General features: G+C 35.9%; 3 protein-coding genes across 3 annotated transcripts; 1 reads left to right on the top strand and 2 right to left on the bottom strand.

Moving 5' to 3' along the window:
• Positions 1-1,339: 1,339 nt before the first annotated feature.
• On the bottom strand, positions 1,340-4,282 carry LOC115450339 (plasminogen receptor (KT)). The gene is made up of 4 exons (XM_030178334.2): positions 4,072-4,282; positions 3,877-4,007; positions 3,661-3,770; positions 1,340-3,386 (listed from the first exon to the last, which is right to left on the bottom strand). Exons 1-4 carry the CDS (start codon positions 4,150-4,152, stop codon positions 3,250-3,252), a joined length of 459 nt encoding a protein of 152 aa, XP_030034194.1. The 5' UTR covers positions 4,153-4,282; the 3' UTR covers positions 1,340-3,249.
• Positions 4,283-5,453: 1,171 nt separating this feature from the next.
• Positions 5,454-12,738, top strand: LOC115450331 (flap endonuclease 1). The gene is made up of 8 exons (XM_030178323.2): positions 5,454-5,686; positions 5,766-5,831; positions 6,339-6,542; positions 6,804-6,949; positions 8,746-8,913; positions 9,416-9,634; positions 9,985-10,134; positions 10,725-12,738. Exons 1-8 carry the CDS (start codon positions 5,605-5,607, stop codon positions 10,830-10,832), a joined length of 1,143 nt encoding a protein of 380 aa, XP_030034183.2. The 5' UTR covers positions 5,454-5,604; the 3' UTR covers positions 10,833-12,738.
• A 341-nt stretch (positions 12,739-13,079) lies between these two features.
• LOC115450329 (glucose-6-phosphate isomerase) lies at positions 13,080-20,807 on the bottom strand. Its single transcript, XM_030178322.2, has 12 exons — positions 20,580-20,807; positions 19,901-20,040; positions 19,007-19,175; positions 18,662-18,770; positions 17,985-18,149; positions 17,578-17,690; positions 16,691-16,817; positions 16,362-16,456; positions 15,899-16,057; positions 15,363-15,495; positions 14,657-14,798; positions 13,080-14,180 (listed from the first exon to the last, which is right to left on the bottom strand). The coding sequence occupies exons 1-12, from the start codon at positions 20,792-20,794 to the stop codon at positions 13,993-13,995; spliced, it is 1,755 nt and encodes a 584-aa protein (XP_030034182.2). The 5' UTR covers positions 20,795-20,807; the 3' UTR covers positions 13,080-13,992.
• Positions 20,808-20,839: the final 32 nt, after the last annotated feature.

Genomic DNA, 20,839 nt, shown 5'->3' with positions numbered 1-20,839 from the left:
GAGTCTTTTTTAGGTATATATGTGCACAACAAAGTGACCCCTCTGCACCTGATAAGTGGTGTGGGGTCCAATAGAATGTCGACTGAGGAGATGATTACCCCTTACTAGTCGACACAATTATGCCGGCCAGTTGATACTGAATACACTTAATCTGATCCTGGGAAGCGAGTCACTTACGTGGGCCTCTATGGCGGGTTTTAACACCTTGTGTACAGTAGTCGATAGCCGGGCGGATATTATATATATCCTACCACCAGCATGCAGCACGAACCTCAGTTCATTTAGGAGTTTTGACTACACAGTGTTGCCAATAACAATTTTAGAAAACTAGTAGATTAACTGCAATGGTAGAAATCGATAGATCAACCTATCCTTAATATTATTACAACTTACACGAGACATATTAAATTGGTCGAAAACACTGTATCTCAGTGATCGAGTGGCCTCCGCGACGCGATGTCCTGTTAGCACTGGCCCCTGAGGATAACCTACTTAATGAGGATAAATTGGTCAGCGATTCCAAATACATAATACGTGAGTAAAGCCGTGTTGTTTTCGGCCAACCTATCCTTAACTGTAGGCTGGAATTCTATAATTTCCTTATCTTGCGCAGGTCCGCGTATATTGAAGGAGCAAAAAACCCTGACTGTTTTAATAGAATTAATATTCTTTTATTAGTAATTTACTCGCTTAACGTTCCGTGACGCGAGTGGTTTCATTCAAACGATCGTAGCAATTGTTTCTTTATTTCAATATTTTGATATCTTCTAAAAAGGTAGATTTAGGGCTCGTTTGTAGGTCTGTAAACTAGGAGTGACGTTAGCAATCTACTGAAAATTTGGTAGGTATGGCAACATTGAGACTACCTAGGTATATAATAATAATTTCAGCCCTGTATTATATACTTGCCCACTGCTGAGCACGGGCCTCCTCTACTACTGAGAGGGATTAGGCCTTAGTCCACCACGCTGGCCTAGTGCGGATTGGTAGACTTCACACACCTTCGAAATTCCTATAGAGAACTTCTCAGATGTGCAGGTTTCCTCACTATGTTTTCTTTCACCGTTAAAGCGAACGATAAATTCACAAAGAACACACACATGATTTTTTTAGAAATGTCAGAGGTGCGTGCCCTTGGGATTTGAACCTGCGGACATTCGTCTTGGCAGTCCGTTCCACACCCAACTAGGCTATCACCGCTTACATGCAATTCACGTTTCCTTCGTCTCTACGTTTAAAATTTGAGATCCCTTCCCACTCACTTCCACCCCCTCTGTCGAAGACTGGTTACGCCCATACATTTTTTGTATTGGTAATGGAAAAAAAATAAAATAGATAATAACTAAACTTCTTACATTTATTAACGATTTAACAAGAATTGAAGCATTAATCACACTTTGTAATATCAAATACAATTTTAACTAGAAAATACATTATTAAGTTAGCATTCGACGATATTAGTTTAGTTACAAAGATTTTTTGGAATTCGTGTATAGTAAAAAAAATCACAAAAAGTAAAAAAATTAAACAGTTAAAAAAATCGTAACAAAAATTGATAACAACAGACCTAAAATTCTATGTAAAATAAAATAAATATCTGTGGAACAAACATATATAAAAGAGTCGTGTGCTTATCCTTAAACTAAAAATATAAGTACAATAAAAATTATGATTGTCATAACTAAAATTAGTATTGGCCTAAGGAGCATTAAACATGTTTTATTTATTAGTTATTTAAAACTGGAAGTAAGATATATACATTTTAATAACTTAACCACTTGTAAAATGTAACATCAAAAATAAAACGCATCTACTTAAATCACTAAGAAATCAACTGTATGGAATTGTACTGAGGAAGTTCGAAATTCGAAAATAAATGACCTATGGAATTGCATTTTCCTTAAAGCTATTATTAATTATTGTAAAGCTTCGTATTTCAGCAAATGCGTCATAATACTATTAAATAGGAATCAAAAGATGTCCTTACACTAATCACTGGATCAAACATGACAATAATTCGAAATTTTTAAAAATTTCTATATACTAGGTAATTTCGAAAATACTTCGTTGATGTGCAAATTCTAGACTTGCTACTTTCTAGCTCTTTCTAGAGATCTAGTATTGGCTTACAACTTATCTGTATTTATTTCTAAAATATAAATGGCATTTGAAGTACTGCCTAATAAGCCAGGTTACGAAGATTCTCGCACCACAGAGACGAGAATTTTCCCGCTTGCTATAATATAAAACTCGTTTGAGGGATCGCATGATCCCATTTTCACTTACATATGACATAAAACACCATGGAACTTACAAAAAATTATGCTCTAAAATACGAGAATTATTATAATCTTGTTACGTACTTTCTTGAGAATCATGTCAGTATTAATTAATATACAAGAAAAAATATTGTTAATTAGAGCAGATTGGTGTATGTATGGTTTATTCCAAGCCATAATTTTCTAGGCACTTTTTGACTCTGCCAATATTGATACAATATTTTCTACTCTGGGAGAAACAGATATAAGCAATGTAAGCATAAGATGGTTTGCAACTTATTATAATCTTGCGACAAAACAAAAAAAAACTATTAAATACAGATAAGTCGTCACTTTGTGGCCTTAGCCTTCCGAACTACGAAGGCACGATGCCAAATAACTGGCCAGTTGACTTATGTAAAAATAGATAAATTTTACCTTAAATATCAATTTATAACATATTGAGTATTTTAGAATCACCCTTCCCAGACTATAGAACTTCCAAATGTTCAGGATTTCTAATTTTTAACAAGTTTACATTTAATATATTTTGAGGGAATATTGTAGTCAAAAAGTATTCGACGCTTGATAGGCAACATATTATATAACCTAGAAATATACCAAAAATTAATCAAATAAATATCTTGAATTACCAGATTTTTTTGAATCATTGTTAATTTTTGTAGCTCTAAAACAGTTTTAATGTTACACCATATCTTCATAAAGTAAACAGAGTAATTATCATGAATTTTCTTATGGAAACCATAACTTTAAATCTCTATTCAAAAGTTTACTGATTGTCGCTTAGATATGATTGCCTTCCAAGCAATGTATTGTAATATAATATGATGTTTAATAATATCTCTTGAACAATGCATTACTAACCAATGTCCAAAACAATTTTTTATCAAAACAATTTTTTATATAGTTTTGTTTAACTTTAACATATTCCAATTTTATAGTCAACTGGCCAATGGATTAATGAACACATTTACTGCAGCAGTGGGGGATGGATTTTTTTCTTTTCTTCTTCATCCAGCCTGCCAAGGTCTATGGAAGATGGAGTAGGCAGCCCACAAGGCCACTCTAAAGAGTCTGCTTCATGGGTCATTATGTGTTCTGCTTCCACTAAAAAACATTCGAATAAAAGATTATAGCTTATTTGATAACCAAAAAAGAAGAGAGAAAATTATTTGATTACCAAAAAAGAAAAATGAGATTTTTTTTAAGTATATGAAAATGGTTTTGGTGGATATTTTTTTTTTTTTTAGGAGATGTAAATATTTTATAATATTTTTGGTATAAAAATGTCATTGGGCAATAATTTTTGTGTGCATAATATTTTTTTTTCCAAATATTTTTTTTTTACTTTCACAGTGATAGATACTATTAGTTTACTTACTCCGAATCCTGTGAACTTTGTTTCCATATGCTAGATCCCAGTAGTACAAAGTTACAAATGTAAGAGGTATTAATGGCATAAGCAAGTATGGTCTTTTGGTTCTTCTAAAACTGAAAAAATAAACATTGCAGTTTTTTTTAGTGACCTTAGTTAACCGAACACAAAGGTTAAAAATAACAAAAATCTTTTTTTTAGATCCAAGGAAGTACCACTAACCCAGTAAAAAGTCCGGTAGCAGAAGTTACGTAAAATGCAGTGAACCACAAACAAGTATCCCTATTTTTAGCTATCTGCATGGCCATTTGTCGTTCTTGCATCTGATACTGTAGCTGGATTTGTCGTTCCATCTAAAATTCATTGTGCACATTAAATTCTGCTAAACTAATAAAAGCAAAATACATTTACGCCTACCTTTATTTTATTTATTGACTGGATGAATTCTTGGTTCTTTTTAAAGTTCTCTTCCATGTTAACTGTGAAGTAATTTCCCATTTTAAATATTTGCAAATGGAAACAAAAGAATATCAACGCCCAAAAATGTTAACAAATGTTTGTTGTCAAAACATGTCAAATTATCAATTGCCGTCTTGACTCTTGCGTTTAGTTTTTACTTTTTACTAAGAAACAGTGTTGCCATTTGGTTGGCGATTCAATTCGCCGAAAAATCGTAAAAATTGGTGATCTTGAATGCATCTTGCAATTCATTGAATGATATACTTCATTTATAATAATATAGTTATATTAGCCCTATATTATGTAGCAAAGCGACGATAGCCTAGTTGGGTGTGGAACGGACTGCCGAGACGAATGTCCGCAGGTTCAAATCCCAAGGGCACACACCTCTGACTTTTCTGAAAAATCATGTGTGTATTCTTTGTGAATTCGCTTTAACGGTGAAGGAAAACATCGTGAGGAAACCTACACATCTGAGAAGTTCTCTATAGGAATTTCGAAGGAGTGTGAAGTCTACCAATCCGCACTAGGCCAGCGTGGTGAACTAAGACCTAATCCCTCTCAGTAGTAGAGGAGGCCCGTGCTCAGCAGTGGGCAAGTATATAATACAGGGCTGATATTATTATTATTATATTATGTACTGTCCCACTGTTGGGCACGGGCCTCCTCTACAATAGTAGAAATTCTCAGGAGTCCAGATTTCCTCACAATGTTTTCCTTCACCGCTTATGCAAGCGATAATCCACAAAGAATACACACATAATATTTAGAAAATTCAAAGGTATGTGCCTTTGGGTTTTGAACCTGCGGACATGCGTCTCAGCATGGCAGTCCGTTCCACAACCAACTAGGCTATCGCCGCTATTCATTTTACTTCATTTACTGAAATAATATTATAGTCTCGTGATAAGTATGTACGCATCACAAAATGGATTGATAACAAAAGCGCATAATATGTGAATCCATTCTTTTTTTTTTATTTCTATGTATAAAGGGGGTTTTGGAAGGCGCGCCAATAACGGTTCCAGCTTTTACAATCAATGTAACTGACCATAATTTTAAAAGTTGATCTGTATATACAAACGTTGAAAAAAAATACAATGAGTAAATTATAATATTTACGTAAAACATAGTGTCCATCGATCAATTTTTTTATAAGGATCAAAAAGTAGTTTTGTGGGACAGTTAGTCAGGAATAGCAAAACACTTTTTCATACATTTTGTAAAAAAAAGCGACTTCAATGTTTGATTCATAACAAAACCTTGTACTACATAACGAATGAGCTTTTCTTTACACGTCTCGGAAGGGGCCCTACCTGTGCCTCGTGCGAACTAGGCCTTATTTTATGCTTTCTACTTTTTGGTGTGTATTTTTTTTACCGCGTTCGTTTGTGCGTTTCTAGTTTGACGTCTTATTTGCCGCCAAAGTACTATAAATGTCAAAATTAGATCACATTTTATTTGAGAAATACAACTAAAAAATAAATTAAGATGGGTATTTTAGGTTTATCAAAGTTAATAGCGGACATAGCACCGCAATCTGTAAAAGAAATGGAGATAAAAAACTATTTCGGTGCGCAAATTGATTAGAATTTGTGACGCGTGTGATATGAAAATCCAAGACTGTGTTTGAAATTTCATTCTGTTTTCAGGAAGAAAAATAGCGATTGATGCGTCTATGAGCCTTTATCAGTTTCTAATAGCGGTCAGGAGTGAAGGTACATAATGATTTTCACGAAATAAAACATTCAATGTTCACGAAATATAGCATATTGAGAACCTATATTGCGTCCATCTTATAATATCTGAACTGAACTCGAAATATCTGTAAAACATTAGATTTTAGATTTTGGTCATAAGATATATAATGAATTACCTTAGCAGCCGAACTAGTCTTGCTACTGACAACTGTTTTATCAGACTTACCATAACTAACCTTTCTCATCAATCTTTACGATTTATTTTGTATTAGGACACATAATGCTATGTTTCATCAGTAGAACATACTGCTTTGTGTAAGTTGGCTTCCAACCAAGGACCCATATCTAATATCCTTGTTTAAATACACTGCACAGTAATCACTGAGAATGAACAAATCATAGGCCTGAGCGAAAGCACTATGCTGTTAATCCATTTAAAGATCAGCGTGGCAGCTGGTGATGCTGCTGTCTCCTCAAATTGTCAACAATTATAATTCATATTAAAACTCAAACTTTGATCCCCAGGAGCGCAACTAGTTTCAGTAGATGGGGAGACCACATCCCACCTCATGGGGACCTTCTACCGGTCCATAAGGCTGATAGAGAATGGTATAAAACCAGTCTATGTGTTTGACGGTAAACCTCCAGAGATGAAGTCCCATCAGCTGAACAAGAGAGCTGAGAGAAGAGAAGAGGCAGAGAAAGAGCTGCAGAAGGCTACAGAAGCTGGTAATATTTTTGGTCTATAAGACCTACTTGTTTTAAAATTGACTAAATTTATTAAAATAATTTAAAAAAAAATTAGTGTAATAAATTGACTGTGAGCTAAAAGATTACAGTAAAACAAAGATATAAGAACATAATGGAATATTACAATATTACTTTTATTTTTCACATGCAATTTTTACCATCTGTTAGTATTTCTAAAAATATTACTAATTTAATCAGAGACAATAATAAAATTGTCTAAAACTTTAAACCAATATCCAGGCGACCAAGCATCCATAGAGAAGTTCAACCGACGGCTAGTAAAGGTGACCCGACACCACAGTGAGGAAGCCAAGGAGCTGCTCAAACTCATGGGCATTCCTGTTGTAGACGCACCTTGCGAGGCGGAGGCCCAGTGTGCTGCATTGGTAATATGTCATATAAATTTATTCTATAATAAAATTTATATCAATGATGATTTCTTATGTTTACGCGAATGTTAGACATTAAATTAAAACTAAAAACTATTTAACGGATTTTATCGCGGTTTTTTATATTATTATTTTCTCCCGACGTTTCGAAGACTGCAGCCTTCATGGTCACGGGGGGACTGAGGTGTTGTTCATCCTTAAAGTCAAAGTTACAATATCTACCTACATTTTTCAAATATACAACTTTTTAAAATTTAGCTGTTAGATCGGACTGTCAATGGCTGCAAAGTCTTCGAAACGTCGGGAGAGAATAATAATATAAAAAAACACGATAAAATCCATTAAATAGTTTAGAGTTTTTATTTCAATGTTATATCAATGAATTGAAACCTGTTAGTGGAACAGTATATAATACAGGGATGATGTTACTATTATCTATACTATTATATAAAGCTGAAGAGTTTGTTTGTTTGTTTGTTTGTTTGTTTGAACGCGCTAATCTCAGGAACTCCCAGTCCAAACTGAAAAATTCTTTTTGCGTTGGATAGCCCTTTGTTCGTGGAGTGCTATAGGCTATATATCATCACGCTATACCCAATAGGAGCGGAGCAGTAATGGCTAATCTCAGGAACTACCGGTCCAAACTGAAAAATTATTTTTGCGTTGCATAGCCCTTTGTTCGTGGAGTGCTATAGGCTATATATCATCACGCTATACCCAAAAGGAGCGGAGCAGTAATGGCTAATCTTAGGAACTACCGGTTCGAACTAAACAAATATTTTTGTGTTGAATAGCCCTTTGTTTTTGGAGTGCTCTAAGTTATATATCATCACGCTATGACCAATAGGAGCGGAGCAGTAATGGCTAATCTCAGGAATTACCGGTTCGAACTGAAAAATTGTTTTTGTGTTGAATAGCCCTTTGTTTTTGGAGTGCTCTAAGTTATATATCATCACGCTATGACCAATAGGAGCGGAGCAGTAATGGCTAATCTCAGGAACTACCGGTTCGAACTGAAAAATTATTTTTGTGTTGAATAGCCCTTTGTTTTTGGAGTGCTCTAAGTTATATATCATCACGCTATGACCAATAGGAGCGGAGCAGTAATGAAACATGTTGCAAACACGGGGACAATTTATTAGTTTTGAGAGCTTCCGTTGCGTGCGCTGCGTAAACGGTTAAAGTTATGCAACAATGCTGTATGACGGGATTGTTCCTCTTAAAAAGTTGTTAAAAATATATTATAAAACATAGTCCCCCGCTGCATCTGTCTGCCTGAACGTGTTTAACTCAAAAACTACCCAACGTATTAAGATGAAATTTGGTATGGAGTCAGTTTGAGACCCTGGGAAGAACATAGGCTCCTGGGAAACCACTACTTTTATAACGGAAAACTTTAGCCTGAAAAACTTTATAACGCGTGCGGAGCCGCGGGCAAAAGCTAGTATTATATAAAAACTACTGATAGTAGTTTTGTGAGACTTCACCTGGGTAGGTACCCCCGCAATGCCTATTTGTGCCACCAAGCAACAGTGTGTAGTCACTGTTGTGTTCCAGTTTTAAGGAGATTGTAGCCAGTGTAACTACTGAACTTAATAAGACACAACATCTACTATTTATGTAGATTTGTATTGCTTACCATCAGGTGAATGGCAAGAATGTCTAGTCTTTGAAAGCAATAAAAAAAAGTAAAAAATTCAGTGATAGGTGCTCAGACCTTAGACTTTCATCTTAACAATTTGTTCCACTCCCATCCCACTATCAATACATCTGAATAAAAAACTTGCCTCCAGGTGAAGTCAGGCAAAGTCTTTGCAGCAGCCACAGAAGATATGGACGCGTTAACCTTCGGTGCGCCGGTGCTGCTCCGGCATCTCACGTTCTCCGAGGCTAGGAAGATGCCCGTGCAAGAGTTCCACCTGGACCATGTGCTGCAGGGACTTGAGCTTAACCATGATGAGGTATGTAGTTATATGTAACAGATAAATGCACATTTAATCATTAAAATGGACCCCCCAAGGCAAATATTGTACTCTTGGCCCTAAAAAAAATTTATTGGACTTGGATCCTTCATTTTTCTCAACTTATGTAATAGTGGGCGTTCCTGTCGCCATATTGGGCACAGATTCCAATTTCAGGCAGATAATATTTTTTTTTTATGCAATTTCTTACATTCACTACTGAACCTAGGATCCAAACTATGTATCTCTTATTAGCAATTACATTAATACTTTCAATATAGTCATCAATTTTCGTCTCAAGTAGACAGTCGTCTATGTTATAAGCTGACCAAAAAAATAAAACACCTCATTTGGGGTCACCATTTTTTTTTTTCGTTTTAAAGTTTACATAGTCAGTACAAGAAATTAGTTCCATATTTACTACAATAGCAAGGTCTTATATTTTATAAGTCTATCTTAGTCAAGTCATTGTCATCTACAACATAGTATGCTATCTCTAAAGTTCATAGACCTGTGCATTCTCCTCGGGTGTGACTACTGCGGCTCGATCCGCGGCATCGGGCCCAAGCGTGCCGTCGAACTCATCCGGCAACACCGAACGTTGGACAACGTGTTGCGCAACATCGATACGCAGAAGTACACGCCGCCGGAGAACTGGGACTATGAGCTTGCGAGAAAGCTATTTATTGAGCCTGAAGTTACTGATCCTAAGGATATTGAGGTTGGTCAATAATATATTTTAATTTCAGAAGTACAAAGTGTACTTTAAAGTCCAATTTCATGTCATCCAGTAAAAAATATAAAAAGTTTTTTCCACATTCTTTTCTAACCATATATTTCTTGTTGATCTTGACAGTGGTTTGTGGGATTTCCCACAAAAGCTTAATCAATCTCCTAATGCCCAGGTGTTGATAGCTTTAGGGCGAATTGTTCAATTGTCAGATGATTGAAAGATCAGTGTATAAATTTAAGGATCTTTTCAATAACAAGAATCTGAAGATTAGTTCAAACATTAATTAAGATTGATATAACATGCTGTCACATCATCACACTAATTGCACATATTATCAGTTAAAATGGTCGGACCCGGACGAGGAGGGCCTGGTGAAGTTCCTGTGCGGCGACCGGCAGTTCAACGAGGAGCGAGTCCGCAACGGCGCCAAGAAACTCGCCAGGGCTCGCACCGGCACCACGCAGGGCAGGCTCGATGGATTCTTCACGGTATATTAAACTAGATTCCAATGAAACTATTCTCATAATAAGACTTAACATCAAATGTCTCAGGATGGCGAGCGCAGTGGAACAAACAAACAATACTTTGTAATTCAAGTTGGATGGTGTTTCTACTGTTTATGGGCGGTCGAGTCGCCCGTCTCTCGACGTCTCGTCATTCAAAGCAATAAAAAAAAACTTTTGAATGCTTTACCAGGCTGGGAGTATTTAATTCTATTTAAGGACGTGCAATCATTATACTATCTATATTGTATATAATAATGAATCCCTATTTTTCTTGGTCACGCCATCACGCGTGAACGGCTAGACCGATTTCACTATTTGTTTTTTTTTTGTTGTGTTTATTATTGTCAGGAGAAGGTTCTTATGAAAGAAAAAATTCAAAAAATTTTAAAATTTAAGAATATTTAACGAACATATTAATTTTATATAACTGTCATTGTTTGAAATTGTTTGAAATAACTGTTAGCGATTGGCAGAATGCGCACTTCAAATTCATAGTTAAGACGGGATAACGTCTGTCGGGTCAACTAGTTATAGATAAAGAAGAAAACATTGATATTTTTTTTTATTCCCAGATAACGTTGTCACCAAACCCTAAACGGAAAGCCGAGGACGACAAGAAAAATGCTGCGAAAAAGAAGGCGAAAACTAGCGGCGGCGGACGCGGCAGGAAACCTAAATAGACTGCATTTTCATTGTTTTTGTCATCTTTATAATCTTAATATTTTTACTAAAATAGATACAGTTTTCAAAATACGATCTCGATCTCTTGCGAAAATAGATCAATCAGAATATAAATTTTGCGAATGACTTTTGATGGTTATTTTTCGTGATCGAATCGACGGTTAAGGTTTGGATCGATTATTGAAAATTATAATCAGATCTCGTATCTGTCTTATATATTATATCATATATAATATAGATAGAGAATGGACAGTGCGCTCTTAGGTCATCAAGCGATATAAAAATGTAAGAAAAATAAAGCGTATACGGCCAGTAATCCTCACATGCTTATAGGAATAGTTGAGTTAAGCAGATATGGCCGTGCTGTTCCGTTAAGTTTTTTCTTAAATCGATAATTTTGTGACTAATCATCCTTTTTATGTCTATAAATTGCAGACATATAAGAGGGCGGATGAAAATCGAACTCGCGACGTCACGATCTATTAGGTACAATAAATGCTCGAAGTACTCCTCTGAACCAAGGGCGTAGCTACCGCTGTATGCGATATATGTGATCTGGGGCCCCTGAGCTTTGTGGCCCCTCTTGACCCATACCTACATTAAATTAAGCAGGCGCCCAAAAGTTCCCATTGCCCTTAAGAGCCCCCAACAAAGGTAGATATAGGGCCCCTCGCAAACTAAGCTACTGAACACAGAATATCATTCAATGCGAGTGTTAAAAATAACAATTGTTTAATTCACTAATGGCTGTTTTCAATAATCGATCCCATTCCCAATCTTCGATCTGTTCCGAGAATAAACCAATCAAAATGCGTCAAAAAGCATTTCACGAAAGACTGTCCTCCATTCCCGTGTTAGAATCTCGAGTCGCGGGCAGTGATATTGGGTATTTCTGCCTCAGTATGAATTCTCAGCTCGAGTCTGGAATTTATTCCCGATATGACGTTATACTCGCCCCTATCACATCAGAGGTGGAACACGTGCGATAATTAGGTGGTCTGGTTGCAGCTCTGCCCACCTCTCGGGGATGAAGGCGATATGTGTGTGTTTACCTTTTCAGTAAAAAATAACAAACTACATAGAATGTCGCAAGTGTGCAGCTAATTTTCACGTTCCTAAATACGTCTAATACAACTGGGTTCCTAAGTTACAATTATAATGGAGTAAGAAATTAGTAATGGTATTTCAATATTATTAAATTTGTCTAAGTTAAGAATGTTCAGTGCGCGTAGTCGAAGCCCATATATACCCAATTGGTATTTAACCTGACAAATCTAGCTCCCTATCTAACCTCCTATGTCTTCATAAAGTGTAATATCTATTTCAGTATTTGTGTAAGATCTAAACAAACTGACGTGTTAATTTCATAATATCGTCTAAATGCTAGTGCGATTTATAATTATGCAACTTGCAATACAAGTAGATTTTTTTATGTGTTAGCAAAATTTCAATGAAAGAGATTTGCTTAAATTTTATCCACTCTTGAAATAAATCGATGATAACGTTTTCAACTTATGTTCTTAAAATGGTCAATACTTGCCAAACATGGTTGAAATATGTCTTGAAGTGCATGCCAAGAAAAATAATATTCATTAATGGGTTGAATAAAACCCTTTTTGAATTACGACTTGATCTGTAGGAGCCATTGATATTAACATCATCCATCCTCAATTTTAGATATTTAAAACTTTTTGGTACTCTTTTTTTTGTGTTTGTTATACTGTTTTCTTTACTTAATAAAATAAAAATGTACGTCAGGCAGGCCTGGTGAATAAAAGGCTAAACCTTAGGAGAGGTCCAAACCCAGCAGTGAAATTGCATGGATATAATTTTGAAACTTGTGTTCAAATCATTCTAAGTTGTGATTGTATTCTCGTATTTCCATAATATAAGATATTAAATTTATTTAGTGTTTTATTCAAATTTTTGACAATGTTTCAATAAAAGTAAGTCGTCGTAATGGTTTAAAATTTTGTTAAATCTTTGCAAAGTTTTTGTATAGTAGACGCGTTCCAGTATGAAAAAAAAATCTATTTTATACCACAAAGGTTTTTTTTACAAGAATAGTACCAAATCCAAAGTAGTCCTATAATTAAATACTAGGAAGGATTAATCAGGGCAAACAAAAACGAAATAATAATAAAAAATGTAAAATAATAATTTATTTATAATATTTTTGATAAACATTTATTCCAAATTTAACTCACATATAAACATTATAAGCGCACGCCGATACAAATAATACATTGTGAGAATCATATTGAAGATACAACCTCGTCGCAAAGTTTTCTAAGGTAGAGCAAAGTGAAGTTCAAAATGAGTTCAAAATTCTAAATAAGGACTTCCTGTTTTTTTTGTGCATTACTTATAACAAAATATAATACGAAAAGCAATGTGAAAACACAACCAAAATTGCTTGAATAAAAAGGCAAGTATTTAATTTAAATATGGCCGTAAACAACAGTCGATGTGGGGGGATCTCGCTATCTCTTTTTTAGACCCATAACGTTACACCCGGTGACGTCATGGCTTACTACGTGCATCCTATTCTGTTATTTAACAGTTATCGCTACTACCAGATTTCAAAACTTGATCAATTTATTTTTGAATGGATTTATCAAAGTTATTTTAAATACACTTTTAAGATTACTGATTCATATTATAAAGACGACAAAATATTTGTATTTAGATACTTGATATTCACTTTGTTAGTATTAATGCCATTTATGGACATTGTGAAAAATTACATTAAAAGTTATGTCATAGTGACTTAGCGACGATAATACAAAGGCCGAGCGATATTAAGCTTCATTAAGTGAGATATCACGCGATACACAAAAGTATCGAACGATCACTACATTACTACACTTAATAAATAATGAGACATGAACTTAAATAATTGTCTACAAAACGATTATGTGACGTCATTTTTAAAAGAAAAAATATTCAAAGTTCTAAATAATAAATAAATACATCGAATTTCGACTATATTATTCATAAATTTTATTTTTTTGCCCTCGCTTTAATTATGTCAATATGCTTATAAAGGCGTACAAAGATTTTTTTCATGTATATTAAAATATCAATATTTTAAAATATAGCATTAAAATAATACCGTAACGAAACATATTTGTTCGAATGACGTCATACAGTCAGTAATTAGAAGTTTTCCTTCAAGAAGTTTATGAGGCCGTTGGTGGAGGCGTCATGAGAAGATACTGGGTTACTGTCCTGCAGTTCTGGCTCAATGGCCTTGGCGAGTTGCTTGCCCAACTCGACTCCCCACTGGTCGAACGAGTTAATGTCCCAGATCACTCCTTGCGTGAAGATCTTGTGTTCGTATAGGGCTATAATTAAGGGAATTTTGTAGGTTATCTCAAATTTATTATAGCTGTGACAGGTTGAGTCGTAAAGGTAAGATTTTAACTAGCAAATTTGTGCTGCAGGTGCACTAAGGGATATATTTTAATAGGTCTATACACTTGAGACTTACCAGAAGTACTGCAAGCTTCCAAATTTTAAGAACATAATACAGAGTTCTTAAAATATTCTAAAAGACTAATCTTTCGAACTATTCAAGATTCTTAGTCCGCCCGGACAGCGACCACCGTACAGAAGATGTTAAAACCCGCCATAGTGATCCACGTAAGTGTGTCGCGTTCCGGGATCAGCCTGTGTATATCCGGTTCCAACAGGCCGGCATAATTGTGACGACTGTCGAGGGGCAATCATCTCTCGTCAGTCGACATTCTTTTGGACCTGACTCCGCTTACCATCAGGTGCAGCGAGGTCACTGCTGTGACTGTAAAAAAAAGTTACTCACCAATCAAAGCCCCAAGAGTGAATGGGGATACTTTCTTCACGACTATCGAGTTGGTGGGGCGATTGCCTTTAAACACTTTGTGAGGGAGAATCTTCGCCACCGCCTCGGGAGCCATGCCTGACTTCTCCAATTCCGCTTTAGCCTATAACAATATTGGAGAATGAAAGTGAACTAGATCTTCAATAAAAATTATGTGACACTTAGGAAAATGGAACAGTCTTCTAAAATCCTAACATTATAAAACGATGGATGGAAGAGGGGGGGGGGATAGGGACCGCACCGAACCTTCGAATGTCAGATATCTGACATTGTCAGTAAAGGTCAGGTCAAAAGTACCCGGAACCGGCGGGAATGTATGAAAAGACTGATGAAGGTGGAGGAAGCGAGAGAAAACAGGGTCTAGTTATTTCTATTCACGTCTACATTATTGTTGTTCAAATATATATAATATGTGCCTCTAAGGCACACAGACGAAGAGAAATTGACTTAGATCTAGATAACTCGACCAAGACAAACATTCAGAGTATAAATTGCAACCCTTTTCTTTGCATGTACCATTTTAATTTTCTTTTATTTTAACCATGGATAATAGTGAAATAAGATCTAAAAGCCTACCTCTGTTTATAAAAATACTCCTGTATAAAACTGTGCCCAGAAAAGCATCTTAAAATCTCAATAAAAAGATATATTTTTGTTTTATTCTCACCTCCTCAGCTGTCTTGCCCTTCATGAGAGCTTCAGTCTGCGCTAAGAAGTTGGCCAGCAGGATCTTGTGGTGCAACCCGTTCGAGATCGGGTTGTGCGACTGCGCCGGCGCAATGAAGTCGCACGGTATCAATCTGTTAATATAAGTAGAAATAACAAAAATATATATATATTGCCTTAGTGAGCGGTCAGCCTGATGATGAGCAGCATCCGCTGTTCATGGACTACAGTAATGCCAGAAGCATTGCCAAGCCGTTGCCTAACTACTATTGTGTAAGAATTTATTAAAAGAAAAACTAGCGTGCGTCCATCACTCAGTTTCTCTAGGGACTGACCACTCTAATTCACTACTGATCAGACTTCCATGTGCTCATAAATTAATATTTATAATATTTTTATTTCATTTGATTCAGATGCCAACAAAAAATAAACAGTAATGCCAACATTCTGGGGTTAACACAACCCGTCAGACCCTCTCATCCCTTCTCCCCTAACACCTATTGCACACTATTGTTAATCAGAAACCTGTGTACGTACCTGGTGCCCTGGTGTATGAGCTGGTAGAAGGCGTGCTGCCCGTTGGTCCCGGGCTCTCCCCACACGATGGGTCCGGTGGAGTAGTCCGCTTGTGCCCCCGAGCGGGTCACATACTTGCCGTTACTCTCCATGTCGCCTTGCTGGAAGTATGCTGCGAATCTGGACAAAATAATTTATTAGAAGTTTTAGAAAGCACTCAAGTGCACATCTTGAGTCTAAAAGCCTGTGTTAGTACGGAGATTGGTCTATATTTTTGAAAAAAATCATTTATATCTCTTCAGCAGTTGCTGTGTTTACTTCTAACATATAATTATCTTAAACATTTATGATATTCCCAAGATAGGTTTATCAACAACTAGGAAGATACCAAGGAAGTCAATGATGGGGTAGGCAGAACCCTATGTTTTGTTATAAGTGTCTCTTCAAGTGAGCCAAGTGTTTAGTCCTTGTATTTGAATTGTACCTATGTAAATACTGGTCGTAAGGCAGCAGCGCGTGTGTCTCCGCGCCGTAGAAGTTGCTGTACCAGACGCCGAGCAGAGCTAGGATCACTGGCGCCTGCAATCACAAACTATATTAGCACGCACATACTTTCGTTTAGTTCACTGACCAAACTCGATACAAAAGATAATGAAACAGACACTAAGGAACGAAATTAAAAAATTTACTATTATGCCCAACGTAAAAATTAAGTAAAATAAAGTAATACATATCTATCTAATATTTTGAGATCGCCTCAGGGACTTCTAAAGACTAAATTTTTATTTATTAACTGTAAATTTTTCGACATACATTCTTCTCAAGCGGGGCGGATGTGAAATGCTGGTCCATGAAGTTGGCTCCTTCTAGAAGCTTCTCAAAGTTGTCATATCCGATATAGAGGGAGATAGACAGACCGATAGCAGACCATAGAGAATATCTGTAAATGAATTTAATTAATCCCTTACAAATAATTCATACAATTTATCACTGATTCAATGCTTCTTTGTATTTTATATCATCAGCCACATAAAGTCCACTGCTGAACATAGGCCGCCTCCAATGATTTCCAGACGGACCTGTAGAAAGCGGCCTGCATCCAACGTGTTCCTGCGACCTTTGGCAAGCCGTCTGTCCAACTTGCAGGTGGACGTCTAACACTACGCTTGCCGTATTTTATATAATTACCAATTATGCAATCTTATTGAAAGGTAACAATACTATACTAATAATTTTCTTTCTTTCTACAATATGGCATGAAATGTTCACATTCTTAATGTGCAGAGGTAACCCCATGGTAAGTCATTAGTGCCATGTACTACAAAGAAAATCAGTGTTTTAAACAGCTATTGTCGAATCAAACGAGCGGCTGAGGTAAAACATCTTCAACTCAAGAAATCAGCTTTATGATTTGTAGAATTTATTATTTGTTAAGAGGCAATTCGGTTAACTGATATGCCTGTATCCTACAATTCTCGATTTCACTTCCTAGCAAAATATTTGTAAAGTTTGTTCTTAATCCATTCGTATTTTCTGCTGTGACTACATCCTATAGGAGTTTCTTCCACACTCTTACCACTCTGTTCCTCAGGACATGCATGTGGTGGTTTGTTATTGGACAAGGTGCAGAATAGTTGATAATAAATTAACGTTAATAATAATTCAAATTATATTTAGATGTAAAAAGCAAGTCTTGTTACCTGCCACCAACCCAGTCCCAAAACCCGAACATATTGTTAGAGTCGATGCCGAAAGCAGTCACTTTCTCGCCGTTAGTGGACAGCGCTACGAAATGCTTCGCCACTGCTGAGGGCTGGGGACAAAATATTAAGTTATACAGGGCCATTTAGAAGTGTTGCGTGTTTGCGTACGCGAGCGCGTGCGTGTGCGTGTTTGCGTACACGTGCGTGTGTTATATATTTGACTGTTACTCTTAATAAGAAACTGATCGTAAGTGAAAGTGTTAAGACTGATTGATATAGTATATAGCATAAACCAGTGACGCTACAACAGTAAAATACACATGGAATCCTTGTGTCCTAAGTCCGTTTGTGAGATAATAATTTGCTGTAGGCTTAGGGATAATGTAGTTTCTGTACATTCTTACATCCTTAGCGACGTCGAGGAACCAGTTCTTGGCGGAGGTGGCGTTGGTGATGGTCTCCTGGGTGGTGAAGGTCTTGGACGCGATGATGAACAGCGCCGTCTCAGGGTTTAGTTTCTTTAGCACCTCAGCCAGGTGGGTCCCATCAATATTGGACACGAAGTGGACCTGGGATCAGATTATATAAGTCAAAGTTTTTTTAAAGCCCGAGATTGTTTTCTTTTTTTATTGTTGTGAATGATAAGACGAGCTTGCCGTTCGCCTGATGGTAAGCGATACGACCGCCCATAAACAGTAGAAACACCATCCAACACCTTGTAATACAAAATATTGTTTGGTATTCCACTGCGCTCGCCATCCGGAGACATGAGATGTTATGTCCAGTAGTTATAATGGCTACAATGTCCTTCAAACCGGAACACACAATGCCTACACACTGTTGCTTGGCGGCAGAAATATACATTGCGGTGGTACCAACAAAAAATATTAACTATTGAGGAGTAAGTCTATCCCTTGATGATCGACACAATTCAATTTCTGCTAAATACTGAATCTTAAATAAATCTTGAATTCAGTTTTGACGTCATTTAAGCATACAATTATGTGAAATCATTAATAAATTGATCATGTTCAAATAGAATGAGAAAAATAAAGTACTTTTTTTTGTAATTTTAGCATACCTTGAGGTGGTTGGCATAAGGTTTGAGCGCCTCGGTGACCATCAGCGGGCCGAGGTCCGAGCCGCCGATGCCAATGTTAACCACATCCGTAATCGACTTGCCGGTGTATCTGGTGCAAAACATACATTAAACTTCATAATGAATTTAAACCAATTGTAAGAGAAATTACAAAAGTAAACAGTCTTTTTTTATTCCTTCCAATACATAGAAACTAACATTGCCTTGTATATAAAATGCTTTATTCATCACGTAGGCGAACATAGTTGCACTTATGACAAATCAAGGTACATGAGAATAATTATTATTTAATTAAAATCACTTATATATAAAACCATAATGACTCACCCTTTCCATTCTCCGCTGATGACCTGGTGTGAGAACTCCTTCATGTGTTTCAACACGGCGTTCACGTCGGGAGTGACATCCTTGTCGTTCACCAAGATAGGCCGGTTCTGGCGGTTACGGAGCGCAATGTGCAATACCGCACGGTTCTCCGTGAAGTTTATCTTTTCACCTGGACAGTTTTTTGTTGTTGATTCAAATTATTTAACTTGGGGTTGGTTTCAGTATAAATTTTATTTTTAATTGTAATGGCATTTGATATAATACAGGCTTAGGGGTAGCCCGCCAAGCGGCACTTTCAGGAGGGCCATAAAATGTATAAATTGTAGTTTTTAAAAATTGTTACTTCAGCCTTGAATATTTGCTTCATGTACTAGTAGGTAAGGGAAGCGCTTGGTGTAATATTATTTTGTTGAAATGGACCTTTTGTTCTGGTTTCAGCTGGGTCAGAGTCAAAAACAAAAAACCCACACAGTGCAACTAATATGATATTTTAGCAAACACTGGGCTATATTTAGAAAACTAAGCCACACAAAAAAATATCTCATGATTGTTGCTTTTTTAATTTAAATAATTTTTTTAATGTATATGAGGGATAATGAGGGAACATTTCACCTGATGGTGAGTAATTACCACCAACCATCATCATCCCCAATACCAATTTCTTACACTATAATTTAAGCTTATATTGTTCTGACATTGTGTATAAACCTTAAAAAACTGTCTTTACTATCTTGAAGCTGTTAAACGGGCTGTAGTCTATATGGTCCCAGGTTAAATTTCCATGTGGAGCAACATTATATGTGGGTTTTATGCTCCACAAATGAATGGTAATAATAATATGGTTTGCAAACTGAAAAGTGAGTATTATTTGCAAATTATTAAAAAAACAATTACCGGTGAACATAGCATCCCTGGCTTGTTCCACATTGCGGCTCTTGGCCAGATTGAATAGCAGACCCATAACTTCCTTGTCCACTCTGTTCTTGGAATAGTCCAGAAGAATGTCACCATCACTTGGTGTGGGAATGCGTAGGCTTAAAATAAAACAGATTATTATTATGGCTGAATGATTTATTAAAAAAATAAAAAACAATTTATTTTAATTTATTGAAACATGAAATCATTCAATAATTGTATGTACCTATAGATAATGGTTAATTAGAGACAATTTTTTTGCAATATTCTACTGCTACTAAATAGGTACATAAATCACGTAATATATAATTTTTATAGAAACTCCTTGTATTATTTAAAAGTTATAAGTGGGTATTAAAATTTTGTTATTTATATTTAAATACACAAATAATGATAAAAATAATATAAAGTCATTAATTAATATCATGCTATCATTAAAAAAATGCCACATCATTTCATCAATCACTGGAAAGTTTCTACTTAGTACAAAGTTTAAAAAAATTATGCGTCTATTGTTTAGAGGACGTCCTCCAAAATCAGATGATATAACATCACGCAATGAATATATAATACAGCCCGTTTAATACATTATACAGCTTGTAAACACTATAAATACATTATACCGGCCTTATTTTTTAAATATTTAAAAAAAGAATACCTGAACTCATTGAAGCGGCCGGGATCTTGGAATAGTTGCAAAATGTTTATTTTTTCTGCGTTTGCGTTATAATATTCTTGCAGTTTTTGATATGCTGGGTCATTTCTAAGGCTCACTTTAGGCTCCATAGCTTTTAGATGAATTATACGAGTAGAGAAAGTTCGACGTGATCGGAACTGGACTAAAAGTGCTGATAACGAACGTCTTTTTGACATTTCAATGACATCCGAAGGTTGTTTACGTTTTGTTATTGCAAATAT

The sequence above is a fragment of the Manduca sexta genome, chromosome 4, assembly GCF_014839805.1.
Source record: "Manduca sexta isolate Smith_Timp_Sample1 chromosome 4, JHU_Msex_v1.0, whole genome shotgun sequence".
Lineage (NCBI taxonomy): Eukaryota > Metazoa > Arthropoda > Insecta > Lepidoptera > Sphingidae > Manduca > Manduca sexta.
Note: the sequence above shows the minus strand (reverse complement) of the source record. Positions and strands in the feature narration are given on the sequence as shown.